The sequence below is a fragment of the Schistocerca gregaria genome, chromosome X (assembly GCF_023897955.1).
Source record: "Schistocerca gregaria isolate iqSchGreg1 chromosome X, iqSchGreg1.2, whole genome shotgun sequence".
NCBI classification, from domain to species: Eukaryota; Metazoa; Arthropoda; class Insecta; order Orthoptera; family Acrididae; genus Schistocerca; species Schistocerca gregaria.
Window position 1 is genome coordinate 306,842,371 of NC_064931.1, and position 20,994 is coordinate 306,863,364.

At 37.2% G+C, this 20,994-nt stretch overlaps 1 protein-coding gene across 1 annotated transcript; it reads right to left on the bottom strand.

Annotated features, from left to right (window-relative positions):
• Positions 1–16,896: 16,896 nt before the first annotated feature.
• Positions 16,897–19,816, bottom strand: LOC126298042 (uncharacterized). Its single transcript, XM_049989362.1, has 3 exons — positions 19,693–19,816; positions 19,487–19,638; positions 16,897–16,962 (listed from the first exon to the last, which is right to left on the bottom strand). The coding sequence occupies exons 1-3, from the start codon at positions 19,814–19,816 to the stop codon at positions 16,897–16,899; spliced, it is 342 nt and encodes a 113-aa protein (XP_049845319.1).
• Between the last annotated feature and the right edge of the window lie 1,178 nt (positions 19,817–20,994).

The window sequence follows — 20,994 nt, forward strand, 5'->3', positions numbered from 1 at the left end:
AAAGAGGATGCAAAAAAAAATCCTAAGGTAAATGACTGTGAAAGTAGTAACTCTTGCTGCCTATTGTTTACAGGAGTTCACCAACAGCAAGACCACAAGAGAAGGGTCCTAAGCAGACACTGCAACAAGGGAGGAGTGATACCTCAAAATTGTGGGTGTGAAGATGAGAAAGCAAAACTGGTACTGCCAGGAGGGCTCAGCCTAAACTACTCTTCTTCAGAATAAAAATCAAGAAAGAATAGTATTGATGACACAGCAGGAGGATGATTCAGGCAGATGGGCAAAAATATAAACGAGATGGTCGCTGACTGCAATTGCCCGCCAATCGCAGAACAGATAACCATGATCTGGTCTTCTCATTGGTGTCAAGAAATTGTTTCATCACACATTGTCAGACTACTTTCCCATTTGCCATAAGAAAACAACACAAAATCAAAATAAAGTAACAAAACAATATAAAAGCTGTCAAAATTGTCACTTAAGAATGTAAAATAACGTTTCTCAGTTAACAGTACCACAGTGTCAGATGACAGAAATGTCAGAGGTTTAATGGAATAAGTCTATACAGTAATCTCAAAAATTTCTAATATTAAAGTGCTTAGACCTGGATGTATGTGAACCTTTCCATAGCTTAGTCAATCATTACAAATGAAGTCCTAAAAGATCTTAAATGCTTTGAAAATGAAACAATCTTTTAAGTATATGATTCTGATGAACAAAATGTTTGATAATCAAAACACAAATAGAGTAATAGAGTAGTTTCAAATCAGAACTGCAGAGCTTGTCAAAGCATTGTCACCAGCTAAGCCAACTGGGAATAACTAAAGAGTTTGGCACCAATAATAATAGTAAAAACAACAATAGTAATAGTCTGAGTACTGAGTATGAAAATGTTCTTGAGGATGGCTTGCTTTTCAGGGCTAATATTTTTGGCTTTATGGTGCAACAATTGGAGAAATACAACTGTAATACCTAATTACAATAAAACTACAGAATTCAGCTGTACTATCAAACACACACACTAGATCTTAGATACATTGGACCATGTCTCTCAAATTTACAATCTTCAGTTGCCCTAAAATAACCAGCATGTTTGGAAATGGTAGAGGGATATCTAACAGTCCTGAATAGTTGTCAGGAATGAATGTCCACGTGGCCTTAATAACTGACACATTACTTACACACAGCGTTTACACCTATAATGAGTGCCTTAAAACTACAAAATTCTGAGAATAATGTGTTTAATAGACACTCTTCAAACAAAACTCAGATCTTTAACATGCCTCTGCATATGGAACAATCAAGAAAGTCTTTCATTTGAATATTACTGGGAGGCTTAACTACAGCTTATACCTAGTTACATTATGGGCTGGAATTTATATAAAGCTAAATAAAAGATATTTTTATTCACTTAAAAACTGGAGAGTATTGCACTGCCAGGCAGAAAACGAGAAGATGTTGTTATGGGTGGCCAGTATCCTCTGCCTACAACACAAAAATTCACACATAGATTAACACAGTTCTTTATTAACATGAACATTTACTTAACTAGAATAGAGTCCATGTTCTGTGGTACAAGCTTATCAGTAATAGTCCTCTTGCAGACAATATCAGTAATCTTGCTGTTATGAACTTTAGTCTCACTGCTGGTCCCGCTATCATCGCTAAACTGGTCACTATGTACTATCATAGTCTGTGACCCACTCTGCGAATAACTGACAGATGTCGAACTAGAATGCATAGGTCAGTAAGGCAATCCAGTCAGTGGCAGCAGCCTGAGTACTTGCTGTCAAGAGGGCATTGGTGGCACATTGCTTGTCAGTGTGTCTGGCCTCTCTCGTAATAGGCATGCTTGATCCAGTGTGTACTACCGATCGTCGTGCTACATCTTTGCCGATCAGTGTGCTGGCGACAGCTTACACTAGCACAAAAACATCTTAAATTAGCTTATGGTGATAGTTCTTATGCACATGATTTAGTTAAAATGATACAAATAGTTTTACATGTAGATTAATTAGGCATAATTGAGGCATAGGAAAATTAACAAGGTGGAAACATGACCAAGTTGTGATCTGAATGGTTATTGGTTTGTATAGCAATTAACACTGGCTTCATAAGTGGTTCTCTTCTATAATTCTCATATGTTACTAGTCAAGATTCGATATACCACAACATAGTCCAATTGCAAAATAAGGATTTGATATGAACGTAAATGTTCATGGAGCAAATGCATCTAGTGTAAGGGTGTCTCAGACAAGACACTGTTTCAACTTAAACTACTCATTAATTGTAGAAAACACACAGTCCTATGAATGCTTATCATGATCCCAGAACCAGCAACATTTGTCACCTCATTATGTCACAATTATTATAATAACATGAAGCAGAAGTTTTTTTACTATTAAAAAGAGTCTTGATCACGATTTATTTATCAAGGTGACCAGTTTTGACCACTATTGTGGTCATCTTCAGACCATTGAGTAGGAACCTCTTTCTGTTGGAGTATCACTGTGAGTGATTCTCCAACAGAAAGAGTTTCCTACTCAATGGTGTGAAGATGACCACAGTAGTGGTCAAAAGCGGTCACCTTGATAAATAAATCGTGATCAAGACTGTTTTCAATAGTAAATATTTGTAAGACATTGATCACTTCTTTTCCCGTAATGTATTCAAAAGTAATGAAGCAAAAGGACTTGAATGCACAAGTCTGTGGCAAGTTGTTAGTGTTCATCTCATGAAAAACTACTACACTCATTCCATATCAGTTATCTTATATAAGAACACTCCATACTGCTTCTTAAAGTAGGGCCTCCTTGAAACTGAGTAAAACACTAACACCCTGAAAAGTTTCTTCATATGTTCATAAGACAAAACTAACTATGTGTCTTTAATTCTAGGAAAAAGACTAAAATGATTCTGTATAGGGACTCTAGTCCATAGATATCAAAGGCAATAATTGGAAAAATGCCAAGGTAGCTGAATATTGGTGAAAACCTCAGGTATCACTTAGTATTGTGCCTGATATGAAACCAGCCAGATACATCAGGAAAGTACACAATATAATGTTGTAGGCATGGAGAAACATGCAGGCAAAACTCTATTCATAATGATTCATGTAAAGGGAGGGAAAGAATTCATTGTGTCTGTAATCAGTCTGCAAAATACAGGAAGGTCACACTTCGAATGCAGTTTGGTACAACATGTGCACACACTCATCACACACATCATGTAAACAAACATCCAACAGTCAGATGTGTTGCATCCACATGGAGGGCTAGGCAGGAAGGAGAAATATGTGGGTGACATTGCTAAAACCATCATGGCTGTCCAAATGCGTGAGGGAAGGAGAGGAGGGGTAAAACGTGGTTCAGCACAGAGCAGGTAGAGCACTTGTAACAGTTTGCCTTCTTTGTTTCTTTATTGCAGGTGCAGATTTGTGGTTTACTTTCACTTTTCACAACCTCCCATATACACATTTAATATGGCCAGTGCACTATTGTTTAAATTTCGATAAGCCTCATTAATACACACAACAACAAAAGTTTTGTATCACCCCAGTTCCCAGTACTCTTGAAGATAGACGTTGACTGTGGATATTGTATCACAGACATAGTCCCTTTGACTGTTTAGATACATCACTAAACCCACCCAAATATGTTAACAACCATGCATGAGTAGCGTCTATTAGACAGAGGGGGTCTGACAGAAGATCAGTTCCTGTCATTTCACCAGGAAGGAGATACATGGGTCGTGCTGTCTGTAGTGCAACCATGCCTAGAAGGTCAACACCATGGTTCAATCATGTCGGCATTGTTCATTTATTTATTTTTATTTATTTAGTCCTTCAAATCCTATATGTATAGAATATATACAAGGTTATTGGACATGGTTAGGTATTGACAAGATAAAATACAGTTTGTATTGCAAACCTAAGGACTAGATATTGAAGTAATTTAGCAAAGATTCATACATACAACAAACCTTACAGGCAACATACAAAGTAGACTATTAACAATGCATCTTTATTTTTGTTGTTTGGCTTTTATATATTCTGTCAGACTGCAAAAGCAATGATCAATTAAATATGCCTTTACTTCAGCCTTAAAACTACAGAGTTTACCTATTGATTTAATATGGTTAGGTAGATTATTGAAAATCTTTATCCCAGTATGTAGTGTGCCTTTTTGGCACAATGATGTTCTCACCTGTTTCATATGAAGGTCAGATTTTTGCCTTGTATTGTGTGCATGTATATCTTCATTTTTTAATAAGATATCTGGGTGTCTGTCGATATATTGTTTGATGAAAACTGATGTTTCGTAGATAAAAATGTAAGGAAGAGGAAGAACTGACATTTTTTTGAATATGGGTCTGCATGATTTCGTATTGTTTACCCCTTCAATAATTCTTAATATTCTCTTCTACATCCTGAAAAGTTTAATATTTGTTGTTGTATTTCCACAGAAGATTATGCCATATTTAATTACAGAATGCACATAGGAGTAGTATGCTGGCTTTGCTGCAACAAGTTTTTAAGTTCCGTATCATGTAACAGGTTTTGCTTAGTTTTCTTTGCAAATATTCAATGTGTACCTCCCATTTTGTGTTGTTCTGGAGCCAGAGTCCCAGAAATTTAGTGCTGTCAACACTTTCAAGAACTCTGTCCCCAAGTTCTATTTCTATGTTTGGGTGGTGTCTTCCTTTTACATTATAGAAGTTCAGTGCTACTGTCTTTTCTTTGTTTATACTTAGTTTGTTGTAGCTGAATCACTGTTCTACACTGTTCATTGTTTGGATAGTGGAGTCTTTAAGTTTTTCTTCTGTTTTACCACTAATAAGGAAGCTTGTATCATCTGCAAATTGGAGGGTAGTTTGGCAATACTTGTTGTACATAAGATCATTGACATACAGGAGAAACAGATCCTTGAGGCACGCCGTATTTCACATTTTCATATCCTGAATAGTAGTATCTGATTTTGTTATGGTCAGTATATTGCACTTCAACCACCTGTTTGCGACCACATACGTATGTTTTGAGGCACTCATTGGATATACCTCTAATTCCTAATTGTTCAAGCTTCTGCAGTAGGGCAATATGGTCAATGACGTCAAAAGCTTTAGATAAATCAAGACATATGCCTGTCACAAACTCACTTGCATCCAGTTTAGTATAGATTTCATTAAGAAATTCAAATATTCCACTTTCAGTTGTATAGCCTTTCCTGAAGCTATGTTGTGAAGGAGAGAGAATTTTATTTTTATTTAGGAAATCAGAGAATCTCCTTTAAAAAACTTTTTCTAAATTTTTTGAAAATACAGGCTGTAGGGGTATTGGTCTATAATTTGAAACACGTTCTGAATTTCCTTTTTTGAACAGTGGTTTCAGTTTTGCTGTTTTTAAGCGAGAAGGAAAGGTTTGTGATGCCAGTGAGCTGTTGCACAAGTGTGTCAAGGGTTCGGCTAAGCAAGACAGAATTTTTTAATAACTGCATCTTATATTCCATCAATTCCACATGAGTACCCTGTTTTCAAGGTTTTTATAACTGATAAAATTTCTTCAGTATTTGTGGGTGAAAGGAAGGGCTCTCAACAACGGAAGTGTCCAGGTATCTCAAAGTGAACCAAAGCAATGTTGTTTGGACAGAACTGCTGATGACATGCCTCGCTCAGGCTGTCCAAGAGCTACTACTGCAGTGGATGACTGCTACCTAGAGATTATGGTCCGGAGGAATCCTAACATAAATGCCACCACATTGAATAATGCTTTTCATGCAGCCACAGGATGCCGTGTTATGACTCAAACTGTGCGCAAAAGTCTGCATGATGCACAACTTCACTCCTGATGTCCATGGCGAGGTCCATCTTTGCAACCAACACCATGCAGCGCAGTACAGATGGGCCCAACAGCATCCCGAATGGACTGCTCAGGATTGTCATCACATTCTCTTCACTAATGAGTGTCGCATATGCCTTCAACCAGATGATTGTCAGAGATGTGTTTGGAGGCAACCTGGTCAGGCTGAATGCCTTAGATACACTGTCCAGTGAGTGCAGCAAAGTAGAGGTTCCGTGCTGTTTTGGGGCCGATGTACACTGCTGGTGGTCATCAAACGTGCTGTAATGGCTGTATGATACGTGATGAGATCCTCTGACTGGTAGTGCAACCATATCGACAGCATATTGGTAGGGCATTCATCTTCATGCATCACAATTCGCACCTCCATTGTGCACATCTTGTGAATGACTTCCTTCGGGATAAGGACATCGCTTGATTAGAGTGGCCAGCATGAACCCTATCGAACATGTCTGGGATAGATTGAAAAGGGCTGTTTATGGTCAACATGACCCATCAACCACTCTGAGGGATCTATGCCAAATCGCTGTTGAGGAGTGGGACAATCTGGACCAACGGTGCCTTGATGAACTTGTGGATAGTATGCCACGATGAATACAGGCATGCATCAATGTAAGAGGACATGCTACTGGGTATTAGAGGTACCAGTGTGTACAGCAATCAGGACCACCACCTCTGAAGGTCTCGCTGTATGGTGGTACAGTATCCAATGTGAGGTTTTCATGAGCAATAAAAAGGGTGGAAATGATTTTTATTTTGACCGCTATTCCAATTTTCTGTACAGGTTCTGGAACTCTCAAAACTAAGGTGATGCAAAAATTTTGATGTGTGTAGTTTTGAGGTGAACATCCATATACTGCTACAATAGTTTACTGTTGAATATCTATGAGCAGTAAAAAACCTAACCACGAAGTTCACAGTTCTTGAAGAATAGAAAGGTACACTTGGAGCAGACACAGTCTCTGTTTTAACACACTTCCTAATTGTGTTAACACTTATTTTACAGTTAAGTTGACGCATTGTTGTTGTTCTAATCAACACAGGTTTCTTGTATGAAACTCCGCCGTGGACTGACTGTCTTGTGACCAGAAACCTGGCCATAATATATCCTTACAATAACAGGAAGGCCTACTGAACTTACATATTGTTTGAAGTTAAATTTGCAGAAATTGCAATTAAAACTTAACTCACTAAATTAACTGCAAACTTTTACATATAGTGTATTGTAGGCCTACATAGTCACAAAATATCTACAAGTTACACTTTTAATAAAAATTATGCATCTTAATCATAAGTGATGTCCTTTTTTTTAAACAAAATTTCACTTGCTCAGTGTTTAGTATTTTTCACAAGCACTTTCCCACTTTTAATGACTTGTTGGCTGTTGAAGATGGCGGAAAGTGTAAACTGCGAGTGTATTAGCTCTACAAATAAAAACGTAAATTGAACTAAAAATGTACAACATACGTAAAAATCAGTGAATACTGCAATCATAAATGCATAGTGCATGATATTATAACTCAAGTGTCCAAAAATTCAGTCTAGAAATAGTGAACTACTGGTATGTATATGAAGTCAAATGAAATGGCTCAGGAGTGTGATGTGTACGCAAGCAGCGATTAACACTTTAAAGAACGATCTAACGAAACTTCAAAATGAAAATACTGAACTGTTATGTCATCTGAAATCAAGTGCACCAATCAAAACAGAACCTACAAAAACTGTAAACAGTGAGAAAGAAAAGCAGAATGAATGGATCAGAAGCAAAATTACTACAGCGAAGGGCTCAAGTGCTTGTGTTATGAAGTGCCCTGATAAAACCAACAGTGTTAATACAAATGAAAACTGTAAAAGAAGCGATCAACCAATGCCCCAAAAAGTGATTAACTGTGAAAACAAGAGACAGAACGTGTTAATGCGTTCTGACAGTCATGGTCATCACTGTGCAAAAATTACAATCAGTTCTCAAAATCAAAAACACTACATCTCTTATGTAATAAAACCTAATGCTCAATTAAAGGACGTAAGCCCCTAACCCACCTATGTAACCTATCTTTTGCTGCAGGAACTTTTCCTTCGTGTTTGAAAATAGCAAAACTAAAGCCATTATACAAGAAACGAAACAAAGATGTTGTTTCCAACTACAGACCACTGGCACTTCTTCTGTTTTCTCAAAACTACTAGAAGGACTTTTCAATAAGAGGCTAACAGACTTCTTAGAGGTAAATAGCATTCTGTCAGAATCTCAACATGGATTTAAAGCAAACCGCTCACCTGAATCTGCAGTTCACTCCTTTCTATTAGAGGCATTGATAGCTTTAGACAACAAAAAACTTACCATGGGCATATTTTTAGATTTTTCAAAGGCATTTGACACCATAAATCATGACAAATTGCTACACAAGCTAGAAAATCTTGGAATTAGGGGAACAGCTAACTGGCTCAGCTCTTATCTTAAAAGCAGGGAACAATATGTGTAAATATATCAAGAAAGGGACAATGTCATTAGGAAATATAATTCCAAGCTACTGACTGTTAAATATGGAGTGCCACAAGGATCAGTAATGGGTCCTGTTCTGTTCTTACTCTATGTAAATGACCTAAACATAAGCAATGACAGCAATAAAATATTTCAATTTGGTGAAGATACGAGTGTTCTAATTACAGGAAACTCAGAAGAAACTCCTGTAAAAAACATAAAAGAAACCACTGACAGGCTAACATGTTACTTTGATGACAATGACTTAATAATAAACACTGAAAAAATTGTAGCTATGGATATACACACAGCACAAACAAAAAAATCTGATATCACCCAATCTAGAGCTGTACAAACAGACAATTGCCAAAACAGCCTGTAACAAATTTCTTGGACTTCATCTACAAGACAACTTGAAATGGAAAGCACATATTGAGCAAATGAACAAAAAATTAAGTACTTCTTGTTTTGTGCTGCGTACATTAAAAATTGTACCAGCTACAACACCCTTCATTGTGTATATTATGCAGTTGTACATTCTCATCTCTGGTATGGGAATATGTTCTGGGGAAATTCTCGAGATACCATCAAAACATTCAAAATTAAAAAAAGAATAATGGAAGGGGTGGATAATCGCAAATCATGTAGACCATTGCTTCAAAAAAGGATGATCCTGCCATTTTCTTGCATATATATACTTGAAAATATAATGTATTTAAGGCAAAACTTACATACAAAAAGACCACTCATCACTCAAAATCACACAATACATAGCTATGATACAAGACAAAAATTGGATGTATATGTTCAAAGCGCCAACACAAAAGTTATTTCAAAACAGCATTATCCATCCTAGTATCAAACTATACAATGCCTTACCAGATACCATTAAACACATACAAAACATTGGTCACTTCAAATCTAAACTGAAGTCGTACTTGATTGATCACTGCTTTAACACAGTAAATGAATACCTACAAAACTGAAATTTTGTGTGTTTACCCAATGTAGTCTCATTCAGAAGAACATTTGTATTTTATCTCTCCGTATACAGCGTAACTACATTTATTTAACTATTCATCATTAATTGATATATTTATGTGTGTTATTATGTACAAAGGTTTATTATATGTAAAACTATTAATATTAACAAAAAAATCCAAATATCTCTTGCACATTGTGCAGTTGTAGTTGAAATGGATCAATAAATCAATTAATATTAACAAAAAAATCCAAATATCTCTTGCACATTGTGCAGTTGTAGTTGAAATGGATCAATAAATCAATAAATCAAGTGGTTTGTAACATGGACAGGAAAGCAAAAGAATATATACAAAAAATTACAGTGTCATCATTCTAGGTGGGACAAACGACATCCTAAACAAAATTTCAGGATTTCAAATGTGCCTTAGCAGATTCTCTTCATAAGACAATCCACACAAAAGTTACCTTGTGCACAATCAATGAGGATTGCAAAAATATATGAGCATGTAATGGTAATGGACGGCAATACATTCCTCAGTAGAAGTGATTGTACAAAGCATGGACTCCACTTGCGAATGCAAGGCAAAAAAAAAAAAAAATGTAGTCATTGACAGCTAGCAGTAGTTGCCAATCTGCAAATACCAGCTCTAGCATAGGCCTACATACAATGTGAAGACCTTTCAGCAAATATGACAGTGAAAAGACAAGAAAAATCAGGAGCAAAAACGGACTTAACCAACTCGATAGTTATGAAAAATAAACGAGGAGCCACAAAAAGGAACTGTACTACACCTTCATCACTCAAAGAAGACACAGTGAAACAAAACTACCAACGACTAAACCAGGCTGTGATACCGGCAAAAGCATCTAACCCAAAACAAAAGCAGCAGAAGCAAGTTCCCCACCCGAAGATATTCAAGATATAACCAGAAGAACTGGGCACTGGAAACCAGAAGAAGTACCCACAGGATACCCACAGGACATCAGCAGATCCAGTCTCAAAAGTATCACGAAGGACATCTAATTTTACATGTATCAGTCAACAACAACAATCAACTACTACCACCCCAGCAACAGGAGGAAGTTCGGCAATTCCGGTGAGAAGAAACGTAAGGCGACATGTCATCTACAAGATTTTTTATTCCCAAAAAGCCTCAAGACTAAATTAGGATAACTAGTGCACCTATCAACACCACCTCCAGTAGCAGTCCTTGCAACAAGAACAGCAACCACCTCAACACCGACCACACAAGTGAAATGACCAGAGAGGTGGAGAACGGCCCCCTTTCACAAACAGGACATTTTCTTATGACCAATGGAAATAACCAACTCATGCTTCTAGATGGGAATGAAGATTTCCCACATGATTTAAATTCAGGAATAAAGGTAAGTGGTCAACCAAGTACAATCAGAACAAACCTAAAATTTTAACAGGTCACTCTTCTTCATCAGAATATACAGTCAGTTAGGAATAAAGTAAGAGAGCTAGAAATCTTGCTATCAAGTGAACTCAGATTGTTAATATACTTTGCTTAACTGAACACTGGCTTATAGAAAATGAGTTAAAGACAGTGAAAATAACAGATTATGTGTTAGCAGCACAGACTTGTAGAAATCAGTTTACAAGTGGAGGGAACTGCATATACATAAAGAAAGATATCAAATTCAATAACTTAGACAATGTTGAATCCTTAAACACTGAGAAATATTTTGAGATATGAGGCATAGAAATTTCAGCATTCAAGTTAATTGTATTATGTTTATATAGATCTCCAGATACCCACCTAAAAAACTCAACACTCGGCTTGATACTTTACTAAATAAAGTAATAACAAATCGAAAAGCAGTTCTTATGTGTGGATTCCTAAATGTAGACTTTAATAAGTGAAGCAATTCAAAATTTGAGCTGATGAACATATTAACAGCCAATAATTTGGAGATTACAATTCACTCTCCCACACGTGAAATGAATCATTCTAGTACTACCATAGACCAAATAATAATTAGCTCCAAAACAAAATATAAATCAGTTGTAATTAAAGCTGGGCTGGCAGACCATCATGCACAGGCTATAAGCTTTTGTGTAAACACTAATCTGAGGAAAACTACACACATTCTTCAGTCCAGTCTTATCATTTTAAGCTCATAATTCCTCAGAACACAAACAGAAGTTTTCAGATAACCTACAGATCCAGTAATCCAGCATTATATGACTTGTATCTCACTAAAATTTTGCTCTTTCTGTTACGCTATCATTCCCAGCTACAGTTTCATGAATTGCACAATATAAACAGTACCCAGTGTTGCCTAGTTCACAATTACATCACATTTCTCTTTTTCATTAATCATGTCTGTCAGCTCCATTATTTTACTTACATTTCTCAGTTAGTTAACTAGTGGAGTGCATTCTCAAAAAATATCCCTATTGCAGAGCCAGGCTCCCTAACCATTAAGACCCTAACATTATTCACTCTTTTATTATTTCACTATTTAATAAAAAAAAACACCTGCCTTGCTTATCTAATGCAAAATTGACTCTACAGAAAATCACTCCACAGTAACAGATCGTTATCTTAAGGCTTACTTAACTGTCATTACTGATCAGACAAAATCATCACTTAGAAAAACTATTATTTCACATTACTTCATCAAATTGCTTGAGATTCTAGTCTGAAGTGTGATATAAATACAAACTTGGCTTATTCTTTCCACATATACTACTCCAGGCAACTATGTTTAAAGTTGCAAATTCTTAATGTTAGAAGACACTGTGCCATAACACAGTTCTATAGGTAGATAGTTACTTCCATATACTGACTGCATTGAACACAAACACTTCTACTATACCACAATTAATATTAAGACCTCATATTCAAGGTGGTTTAACCTGCATATTGCCTCCACTGCTGCACTAAATTCTACTAATTTCACACATAAGCTGATTACTTCATATGTTAATTATTCTCAACATATGCTGACACCTTTCATTTTCTGTTTACCTTACCTGCTTGTTTGACAGACAGTCATTAAGCACGGTACCAATTTACTTTCTTCCATCCTCTTATGACTCCATTACTTATAACTAACACAACATTATATTAGAAAAATCTTTTCTAACACATCCCTACATTGAAGCATTCTATGGCACAAAATCATATGACAGTCAAAGAAAGAATGTTTCTGATTTGCTTATAAACTAGAGATAGTATAGGTTTGCTAATTGGACAAGGAGTTTGTTCCAAATATTACATCAATGCTGAGATTTTGAATTACCAACAAATTGCACTCCAGCAGCTGTCCTGCTAATTCCACAGTTAATATTACCTCTTGTTTTACACTCTTTGATAGTTTAACACTAGCACCAATAATTTTTTATTCCAGACACATGCATCACCATTATACCCCCTGTGTTCTTATTTGATTCAAAAAATGACTGTGAAATACCATTCAAATCACTAACATTGTCCAGTGAACACATAACATGTATACATTGTACACTTGCTGTTATTACATTTTCGCACACTTCCTTTTTACTTACCATGTAATCTTCTTCATACAACAAAACCTCATTAATCCTTTCCCTGGAAAAACTACCACCCTGCTTACCAAAATGATGATCAGACCCATTGTCACTTTCTCTGTGTTTTAGATTTTGTGCTTCTTCCACCTTTTTCTCTATTTTAGTCAATTTTGAATCTATGTTTTCATTTAATTTTATGTTTTTCCTCTACCACTACTGCATACTTGATTTCCACCTCCGTTTCTAAATCATTTTTAATCTAATTGATTTGGTTCTCAAGTTTAACCCTATTTTCAGCACATTGTTTCCCAGAAACCTCCACCTTCCTACTATTGTCATCACAAAGCTTCTTCCTATCTTCTCATTAGTATTATCATAATCTCTAACTACTGCATCAAACTTCTTATTTAATTCTGAAAGATTAGAGCTGACTACCTGAATCTCCTTTTTAATTTCTCTCTTAAGCTCATCCTTTAAGATAACCATGTCAGTTCTAATGCTATCAATTTTCTCTTTCACCCTACACATACTACTCATAATTTGTTTCCAAGTCTGCCATAAACTGTTGCCCTTGCTGACTTTTGCTACTAGATTCCTCCTCCCTAACCTTAATGACTTCAGCCACTTTGGTACAGTTTCGTCCATTTCGCTCACATTTCCATTCAATGTAGATGACACTTTTATCTTGTCATCTACAATAGGACTTTCGTCCCCATCATTCAAAGTTACATTCATGTCTGATTTATAACCACCATCGTCTACAGAAGCAGTGTCCTGTTGTCCCTTCGCATTGTCTTGTTTGTCTAGGTCACTTTTTATGTATCACTTAATACAAAACAGCTTTTGCTATGAAATATCTTATTTTTCAATCACTCGCCTTCTGCTGCTGCTGTTACTGATGTTGCAGTTGTCATCTCGGTCCATTGTCTGCACGGCTACAGCAAGTTGTAATTCTCTTGGTGAAGCTTCTTGTTTATCCCAGTCAGCTGTGTCCACCTGCATGCTGATTGTCTGCTCCTTTACTCAATAGTTGCTTGCAGAGAACCCGCTCGCTGATTGGCTGCTGTTATATTGTGGCCATGAAACCCATGCGCTGACTGGCTGTTGCATCACTGCACTGTAAACCGTTCTTGATTTCACTCTTTACTGTCAATGTTCATGAGTCCTAATTTATTATGCTCAGTCCTCATGTCAGGGTAACAAATGTGACAGTTTGTCTTCTTTGTTTCTTCACTTGTTGTCCTTGGTGTCAACGTGCTGGCTGAAAAAATAGGGGGTGGAAGTGGATTACCGTCTACTGTAAATGATGTAGCCAACAGGGGCACATTTGCATTTCACAGTTGTTTACTTTCACTTTTCAGAACCCCGTGTATACACATTTAATATGGCCAGTGCACTATTGTTTAACTTTTGATAAGCCTAATTAATAGTTTTCAGGCAAACATCTACATACTCCTACAATAGTTTACAGTTGAAAATTTATGAGCAGTAAGTAACCTAACCCCAAAGTTCACAATTCTTGAAGAGTAGAAAGGTACATAGGGAGCAGACACTGTCATTGTTTTAACACACAGCCTAATTGTGTAACACTTACTTCACAGTTAAGTTGAAACATTTTTGTTGTTCTCATCAACACAGGCTTCTCGTACGAAACTCTGCCGTGGACTGGCTGTCTCCTGACCAGAAACCAGGCCCTTATACATCCCCACAATAACAGTTACTGAACTTACATGTTCTTTGAAGTTAAATTTACAGAAATTACAATTAAAAGTTAACTCATTAAGTTAACTGAATACATCAAAAAATTGGTTCTTTTTAATGGTTTCTTCTATTACAAGAGTTAGGTTGAATTATTTTTTAAATCACGAAATTAACAAATATCATTACGCAAACAATACATTTGAGAAAACTGTTAATTACTTTGGAATTAATTAAAGGCTTGCTTTCCTAACACGTTTTTGAATAGAGCAAAATAAATACTTAAAGAATGCTAGTGTTTCTTCTTCCAAACATTTACAATTAATACAGAATTTATATTTGTTTATATGTCAACAGCAGAATTTAAGTTACAAAACAATTACTGATTTTGCCCTATAACGAAAGATACTAACTAGGAAGAGTCAAATAAATTAGAAAATAAATTACGTACATGAAACTGAGCACAAAATTAGACCTGGTGTTATATTCTTTAAAACTGGGGGCCAACCTCTCTCTTTTATGAAAATGCAGATTATATTCATGTATGTTAATGGTAATTAGTTAAAACTGAAAAAAACAAATTTAATTAGGCAGATGGCAAAACAAGAGGGGAAGTAAAATTATCCCAGCTTGCTTCATCACAAACTGCATAGCAAGGCAGGCAGGAAATAGGGGGAGGGGGGGGGGCATGGTATTGCATGAGCAGTTGACGGGAGAGGGGGGGAGACTTGGCAGTATAGCTCATGATGGGGGACCAGGGAAAAGACAAGGTATTGTTGATGAAGAGGAGTAGGCAGGGAAGGGAGGAGGCAAAGCAAACTGTTGCTGGGGGTGTGAAAGAGAAAGTGGAGTGTGGGTCACAAGGGGGAAGGAAGGATGATAGGCATAAGGGGAAGGTGGTGCTTCCAGCACTCAGAGCAGCATGTGTGTGCTTGCTAAAGCATGCTTGAAGAAAACACGTGTTTTTAAACTTGCATCCCGTGGCATGGATCAGAGTATGATGCTAACCATGCATAAAAATAGAGTAAGACAATGCTATATGACAGTGGGTTAAACACAGAGTGACTCCAAATTTTTACAAATTTTTTGTGTGACAAAAGACCAAATACAGGGCAGTGCAGGAAACAAGGTTTAAGCACGATTAGTTTAGACCATTAGTACAGTACTTGTTTTAATTTTGAAATGAAACAGGATGACAGAATGCATCTCTGGACTGGAATGCGATAAGGTATACTTCAGATATCACATAAAACAAGTAGGCAAGGAAAGAGCGCATATTAATTTTCCTGGACACAGGTGGTAAGAGGCTGAAGGGAAATGGTCAGTTCAACAGACAAAAGATTTAAAAATAAACTATTATTTTTACCCCTTATGAGTGACACCTTGGAAGAAAATAAAGAAAATAAATGCTTCTGAACCAACAATGGTCTTAGCTCATCTACAGGGCACTGGAACATTGGTTACAAAAATTAGATGAAAATATGAAGTACAATGGTGCATTGAACAATGAAAGACAAACAGAATGGGCACTGTAAAGAGAGTCTCCAGATTCTGGGTTTGACAACAAAACAAAACACTCAACAAAGCAAACTTGTAAGAAGTAGCAGCGTAAGAAAACTTAGGTAGCAAGGTAAACTTAATGCAGTCTTTCAAAAGAAACATCAAAATTGACAAAGAAAAATCCTTGTCAACGAAAGAGATATGGTAGGACTCCACATCTTAGTCTGTACAAGAGAAATACAGTATAGCATGAAAATTCTAAAAGAAAACTGAATAACGTACACTGCTTAAAATAATAAAAAGGGCACTTTGCTGAGCATATTTTTATGATTTGCCTACACAGTAAATGTGTACCTTCTAAGACCTCAGATCTTGAACTTTCACACTTGTTGCTGGTTCTTTCAAAGAAAACTGGATTGTGCTGCAAAGCCAGTTGTTCTGCCTCCCAAGAGAGAAATCTGTTCTACTTGAAGCCTAGATCACAAGAGAGTGAAGTGATTGTGTTCTGCTATCTAAAACCCTCCCATCTCCACATATGTGACCACCTTCACACACTCCCTATTGGCTAAACAGATGGCATGAATCTTCTAGTACCTTCAACAGAGTGCTGAAGGTGTCTCTTGTCAGCAGATTTAAGTAGACAGAACTGCCTCAGTTCTGAAAGTCAGGCATTTGGCTCATGCAGATATGTCAAAAATTACGTGGAGAGAAAACTTGTACAGATCTGGCTGGGCCTTTGAAATAATTTTTTAACTAAATCCTTATATATTCCTTCATTGGCAGCCATCTTCTACAATCATTTAACATGGACAATTGTGCATCAAGTTCAGTGAGGCCATTTGCTATTAGTCAATGTTTACATCACTCATTAATTGTCTGCTGATAAATGTGTTGCATCTCTGTGTACTGACTTCCTGTGTAATATTGCTGTGAGAAACGATAAAAGAACATTGATTATAAGTATTAAGAAGCATTTTCAAAACATTTTTTCATCTTAATCTTTAAGAGAATAATTATTAAAACCTCTACAGACTATCATTTGTTTTTTTTCTGCTAGGTGGCACAATAATGACTCAAATTTGAAAATTTCCCATTGGGGATCTATATGAAGTAATATTTGTAAATAACTTTTCTAGCAGCAACAATTCACAATCCAGAATCACAGGCTTTCAGTTGTTGATCTTAGCAGAAACTATTGGTTTCAGTAGATCTGAACTTAATGTTATTTTCAAAACACATGGCAACACCAACTTCCTCCAAATTTTGCTTTCAGAAATGGGCTGCTAATTTATAGCCCACATTGTGCTCAGACAGACATAATACAACTTCCTTTCAACATACAAAATCGTGTAAACAGTTACAACTACAACTTTATACATTTGTAGGATTCCATGGCCAGTGTCATTTTGAGTAAAATAATTTTGTGTACATCTACATCTACATCTACATGGTTACTCTGCAATTCACACTTAAGTAACTGGCAGAGGGTTGATCAAACCATTTTCATACTACTTCTCTACCATTCCACTCTCGGTTGGCACATGGGGAAAAACGAACATCTAAATCTTTGCGTTCGAGCTCTGATTTCTTTTATTTTATTATGATGATCATTTCTCCCTACATAGATGGGTGTCAAGAAAATATTTTCACATTTGGAAGAGAAGGTTGGGGATTGAAATTTCGTATATAGATCTCGCCGCAAAGAAAACCGCCTTTGTTTCAGTGACTGATGCCCCAGCTCGCGTATCAAATCAGTGACACTCTCACTGCTATTGCCCTTCTTTGCACTTTTTCGATGTCCTCTGCCAATCTTACCTGGTAAGGATCCCATATAGCAGCAATATTCCAGCAGAGGATGGACAAGTGTAATGTAGGCTGTCTCTTTAGTGGGTTTGTCGCATCCTATAAGTGTTCTGCCAACAAAGCACAGTCTCTGTTTCAGCTTCCCCACAATATTATTTATGTGGTCTTTCCAATTTAAGTTGCTCATAATTGTAATTCCTAGGTATTTAGTTGAATTGATGCTCTTAGATTTGTGCGATTTATTGTATATCCATGTGGATGACCATGCACTTATCTGCTAAATTGCCACTTTTTGCACCATACAGAAATTTTGTAATTGGAATTTATTGTCTGATGATTTTACTAGATGGTAAATTACAGCATCATCTGCAAACAATCTAAGGGGGCTGCTCAGATTATCACCTAGATCATTTATATATATCAGGAACAGCAGAGGGCCTATGACACTACCTTGTGGTATGCCAGATATCATATCTGTTCTGCTCAATGATTTACTGTCTATCACTAAGAACTGTGAGCTCTCTGAGAGCAATCCATATGCACGCAATTTGATTAATAGCCACTTGTGAAGAATGGTATCAAAAGCCTTCTGGAAATCTAGGAATGTGGAATCGATCTGAGATCCCTTTTCGACAGCACTCATTACTTCATGGGAATAAAGAGCTAGTTGTGTTGCACAGAATGATATTTTCTGAATCTGTGTTGGTTATGTATCAATAAGTCACGTTCTTCAAGATGATTTGTAGTGGGTACTAGGCTGCCTAATTATAAAACACTAAAGCAACTTAATTGCTGATGTTGCAACCAACTTGCTACATTCCTTTTCAGCGCAGTTAACTGATGGGTACAGGTATATATCTTCACCTATATTCTGTATATTTTGGTTATCTGATGTCTACTGACAACACAATTCTGAGATGCTATTGGAAATTTGGAAAGGTAAATGTGGACAAGTATGGTGTATGGTAGGATATAGCTTGTGCCACTCTAGTGGCTGCCTGGAAAGCATCTCTAGTATGTGACTGGTAGGAAATAGTGCAATGGCAGACTATTGCCTGTGCTACTCTAGTAAGTAATTGGTAGGTGAGTTTTGGTGATAATCAGTACGCAGTATCAAATAGACAGCTTGTACCCATGGTAGTGTTTTCCTGCAGAGAAGCATTGAGGCCTCACAGTCATTGTCTCGTGACTCCTGCTAGTGCTGCTAAACCCAAATCAAGTGGTCCTGCTGGCCAGCTAACACAGGCAGCCCACCAGTCATGGCTTGATGGCAGGCAGGCCGTAGGTAACTTGTAGCCATCCTCCCTGTTCATGCTAGGGGTTTTGGTTATATCAGTAGCCTCCCTTATGTTTTGTTACTGCATCCACAGCTGCTGAGCAAGCACTTGAGGTTCTAGAAAATTGATACAATGGACACATTCCTGGTAGTGTTCAGCTACATCTGGCTTGTTGTTCTGCCCCAGTCATACGTAACATTCTTGTGCCAATATGTAAGCACTAATGGGTCTCCTGGTTTTACAAACACAGACTTCATTGAATTCAAACTAGAGTTCACAGACACTTGCAGTTTGGAGAGCATCCATGAGATTCTTGGTGGACCTCAACAAGTCTTGCATTTTGCATCTTTATGATTCAGAACATTACCTACATGATCACTCATGCCTCTCACATAAGGTAGGCGAGCAACAGAAACAGCTTCTTCTGTACCTTTGACTGTTTTGTCCTTCCTGTATCTCCTATCTAGTTGTATGTCTCTGTTGTATCCAGTCACATGGAATGTTGTCTTGAGCTCATTCAGCTCTTGTTGAATGTGGTTAGCTTAACTAATGAGGTGAGCTTGGGCTGTCAGCATACTTAGCACAGTGTTCTTTTGTGCTGAATGGTGGTGTAAATCCACATCCAGGTACCTGTTGGTGTGTGTTGATTTCCCATAAACTTTATGTCCTAGTTTACTGCTGGATGCTCTATACACCTCCATTGTAACTGCAGCTGCTATTCAAATGCTGATTTTGAAGTGAATAAGATGTGTTCATTCAAAATCCTAGTGCATACAGTTATCCAAGTGCCTGTGCTTCATATTTAGAGAAACAAAGTTGTCTGCAAGAGAGCATCAATACAGAGAAGCTTCGAAGCTCACAAGTTTTTTCCCTGTGGTGAGTGTGGCAGCTTGGGCTGCAAGAGCAGCAGCTCATCTACCACATATACAGAATGCTTGAGCCATACTGAGTGAATGTGATAGGCTGCAGTCAGCAGAACCAGTTGCATTCACAGCCACAGCTGAAATCACATCATTCACCATGAGCATGATAACACCAGTTGCGTCACACAGCATGCCAGCAGCATCACATCACATCATCCACTCCAGCCAGTGTCAGCACAGTCTATCAACTGGTAAACAGCTTCCAGCACGGCTTCTAAAGACAAGGACAAGGACAAGGACAAGGGAGCTGGGAGTTGGACAGTTCACATGCTTCTAGATTGTGACGTGAGTATAAGTTTCCGCATTTTGTTGCCAGACAGAATATAATTACAGTTAAGACACTATCACTTAAACATTGCCTATCATTGTGGGCTCCAGCACAGGTGAGGTGTGTTGGCATGGTGAAGAATGTGGAAAAAGTTCAAAAATGGTATGTGTCAGTGTCAACAACAAAGGACTCATAGCCTCAGACCATGAAGGAAAATGTAGAAAAGCAAGTGAATAAGCAAGACATGATGGTATTTATCAAACCAAAATGGGGAAGACATCAAGAAATTTAGGGAAATCTCAAAAGTTGCACAGCCATAGAAAGAGAATTAAAAATAAAAAGCATTCGTTAAACTACGAATGTCATAACACTGGATGTGGCTACTGGGCAAGATGGCAAAAAATTAATCAAACATGAGAAATTGAAAACTGAGGTCAACTATGAGCCACCAAAGGAGAAAGTCCTGTTGGTCATTCTGTATGATGTTCCCAGCAGTATTCCAGACGAAGAACTAATGACAAACAACTGTGAACAAAACCTTAACAGTGAAGTGAGTCACAAGACTTGAGTAAGGAATTTAGTCTTAAATTTAAGAAAGGTCCTAGGGGAAAAGCCACATTACAACATGTGGCAGAAGTGTCTCCTTCCATGAGAAAGAGACTAGTGGAACAGCAGAGAAGGCTATACA

Coding starts and splice junctions, on each gene's coding strand:
- LOC126298042 (XM_049989362.1), bottom strand. CDS start 19,816: ATGGAGGTGTATAGAGCATCCAGCAGTAAACTAGGACATAAAGTTTAT. Junction 19,639..19,692: donor ACAAAAGAACACTGTGCTAA/GTATGCTGACAG, acceptor ACATTCAACAAG/AGCTGAATGAGCTCAAGACA. Junction 16,963..19,486: donor TGAGAGGCATGAGTGATCAT/GTAGGTAATGTT, acceptor CGTTTCTCACAG/CAATATTACACAGGAAGTCA.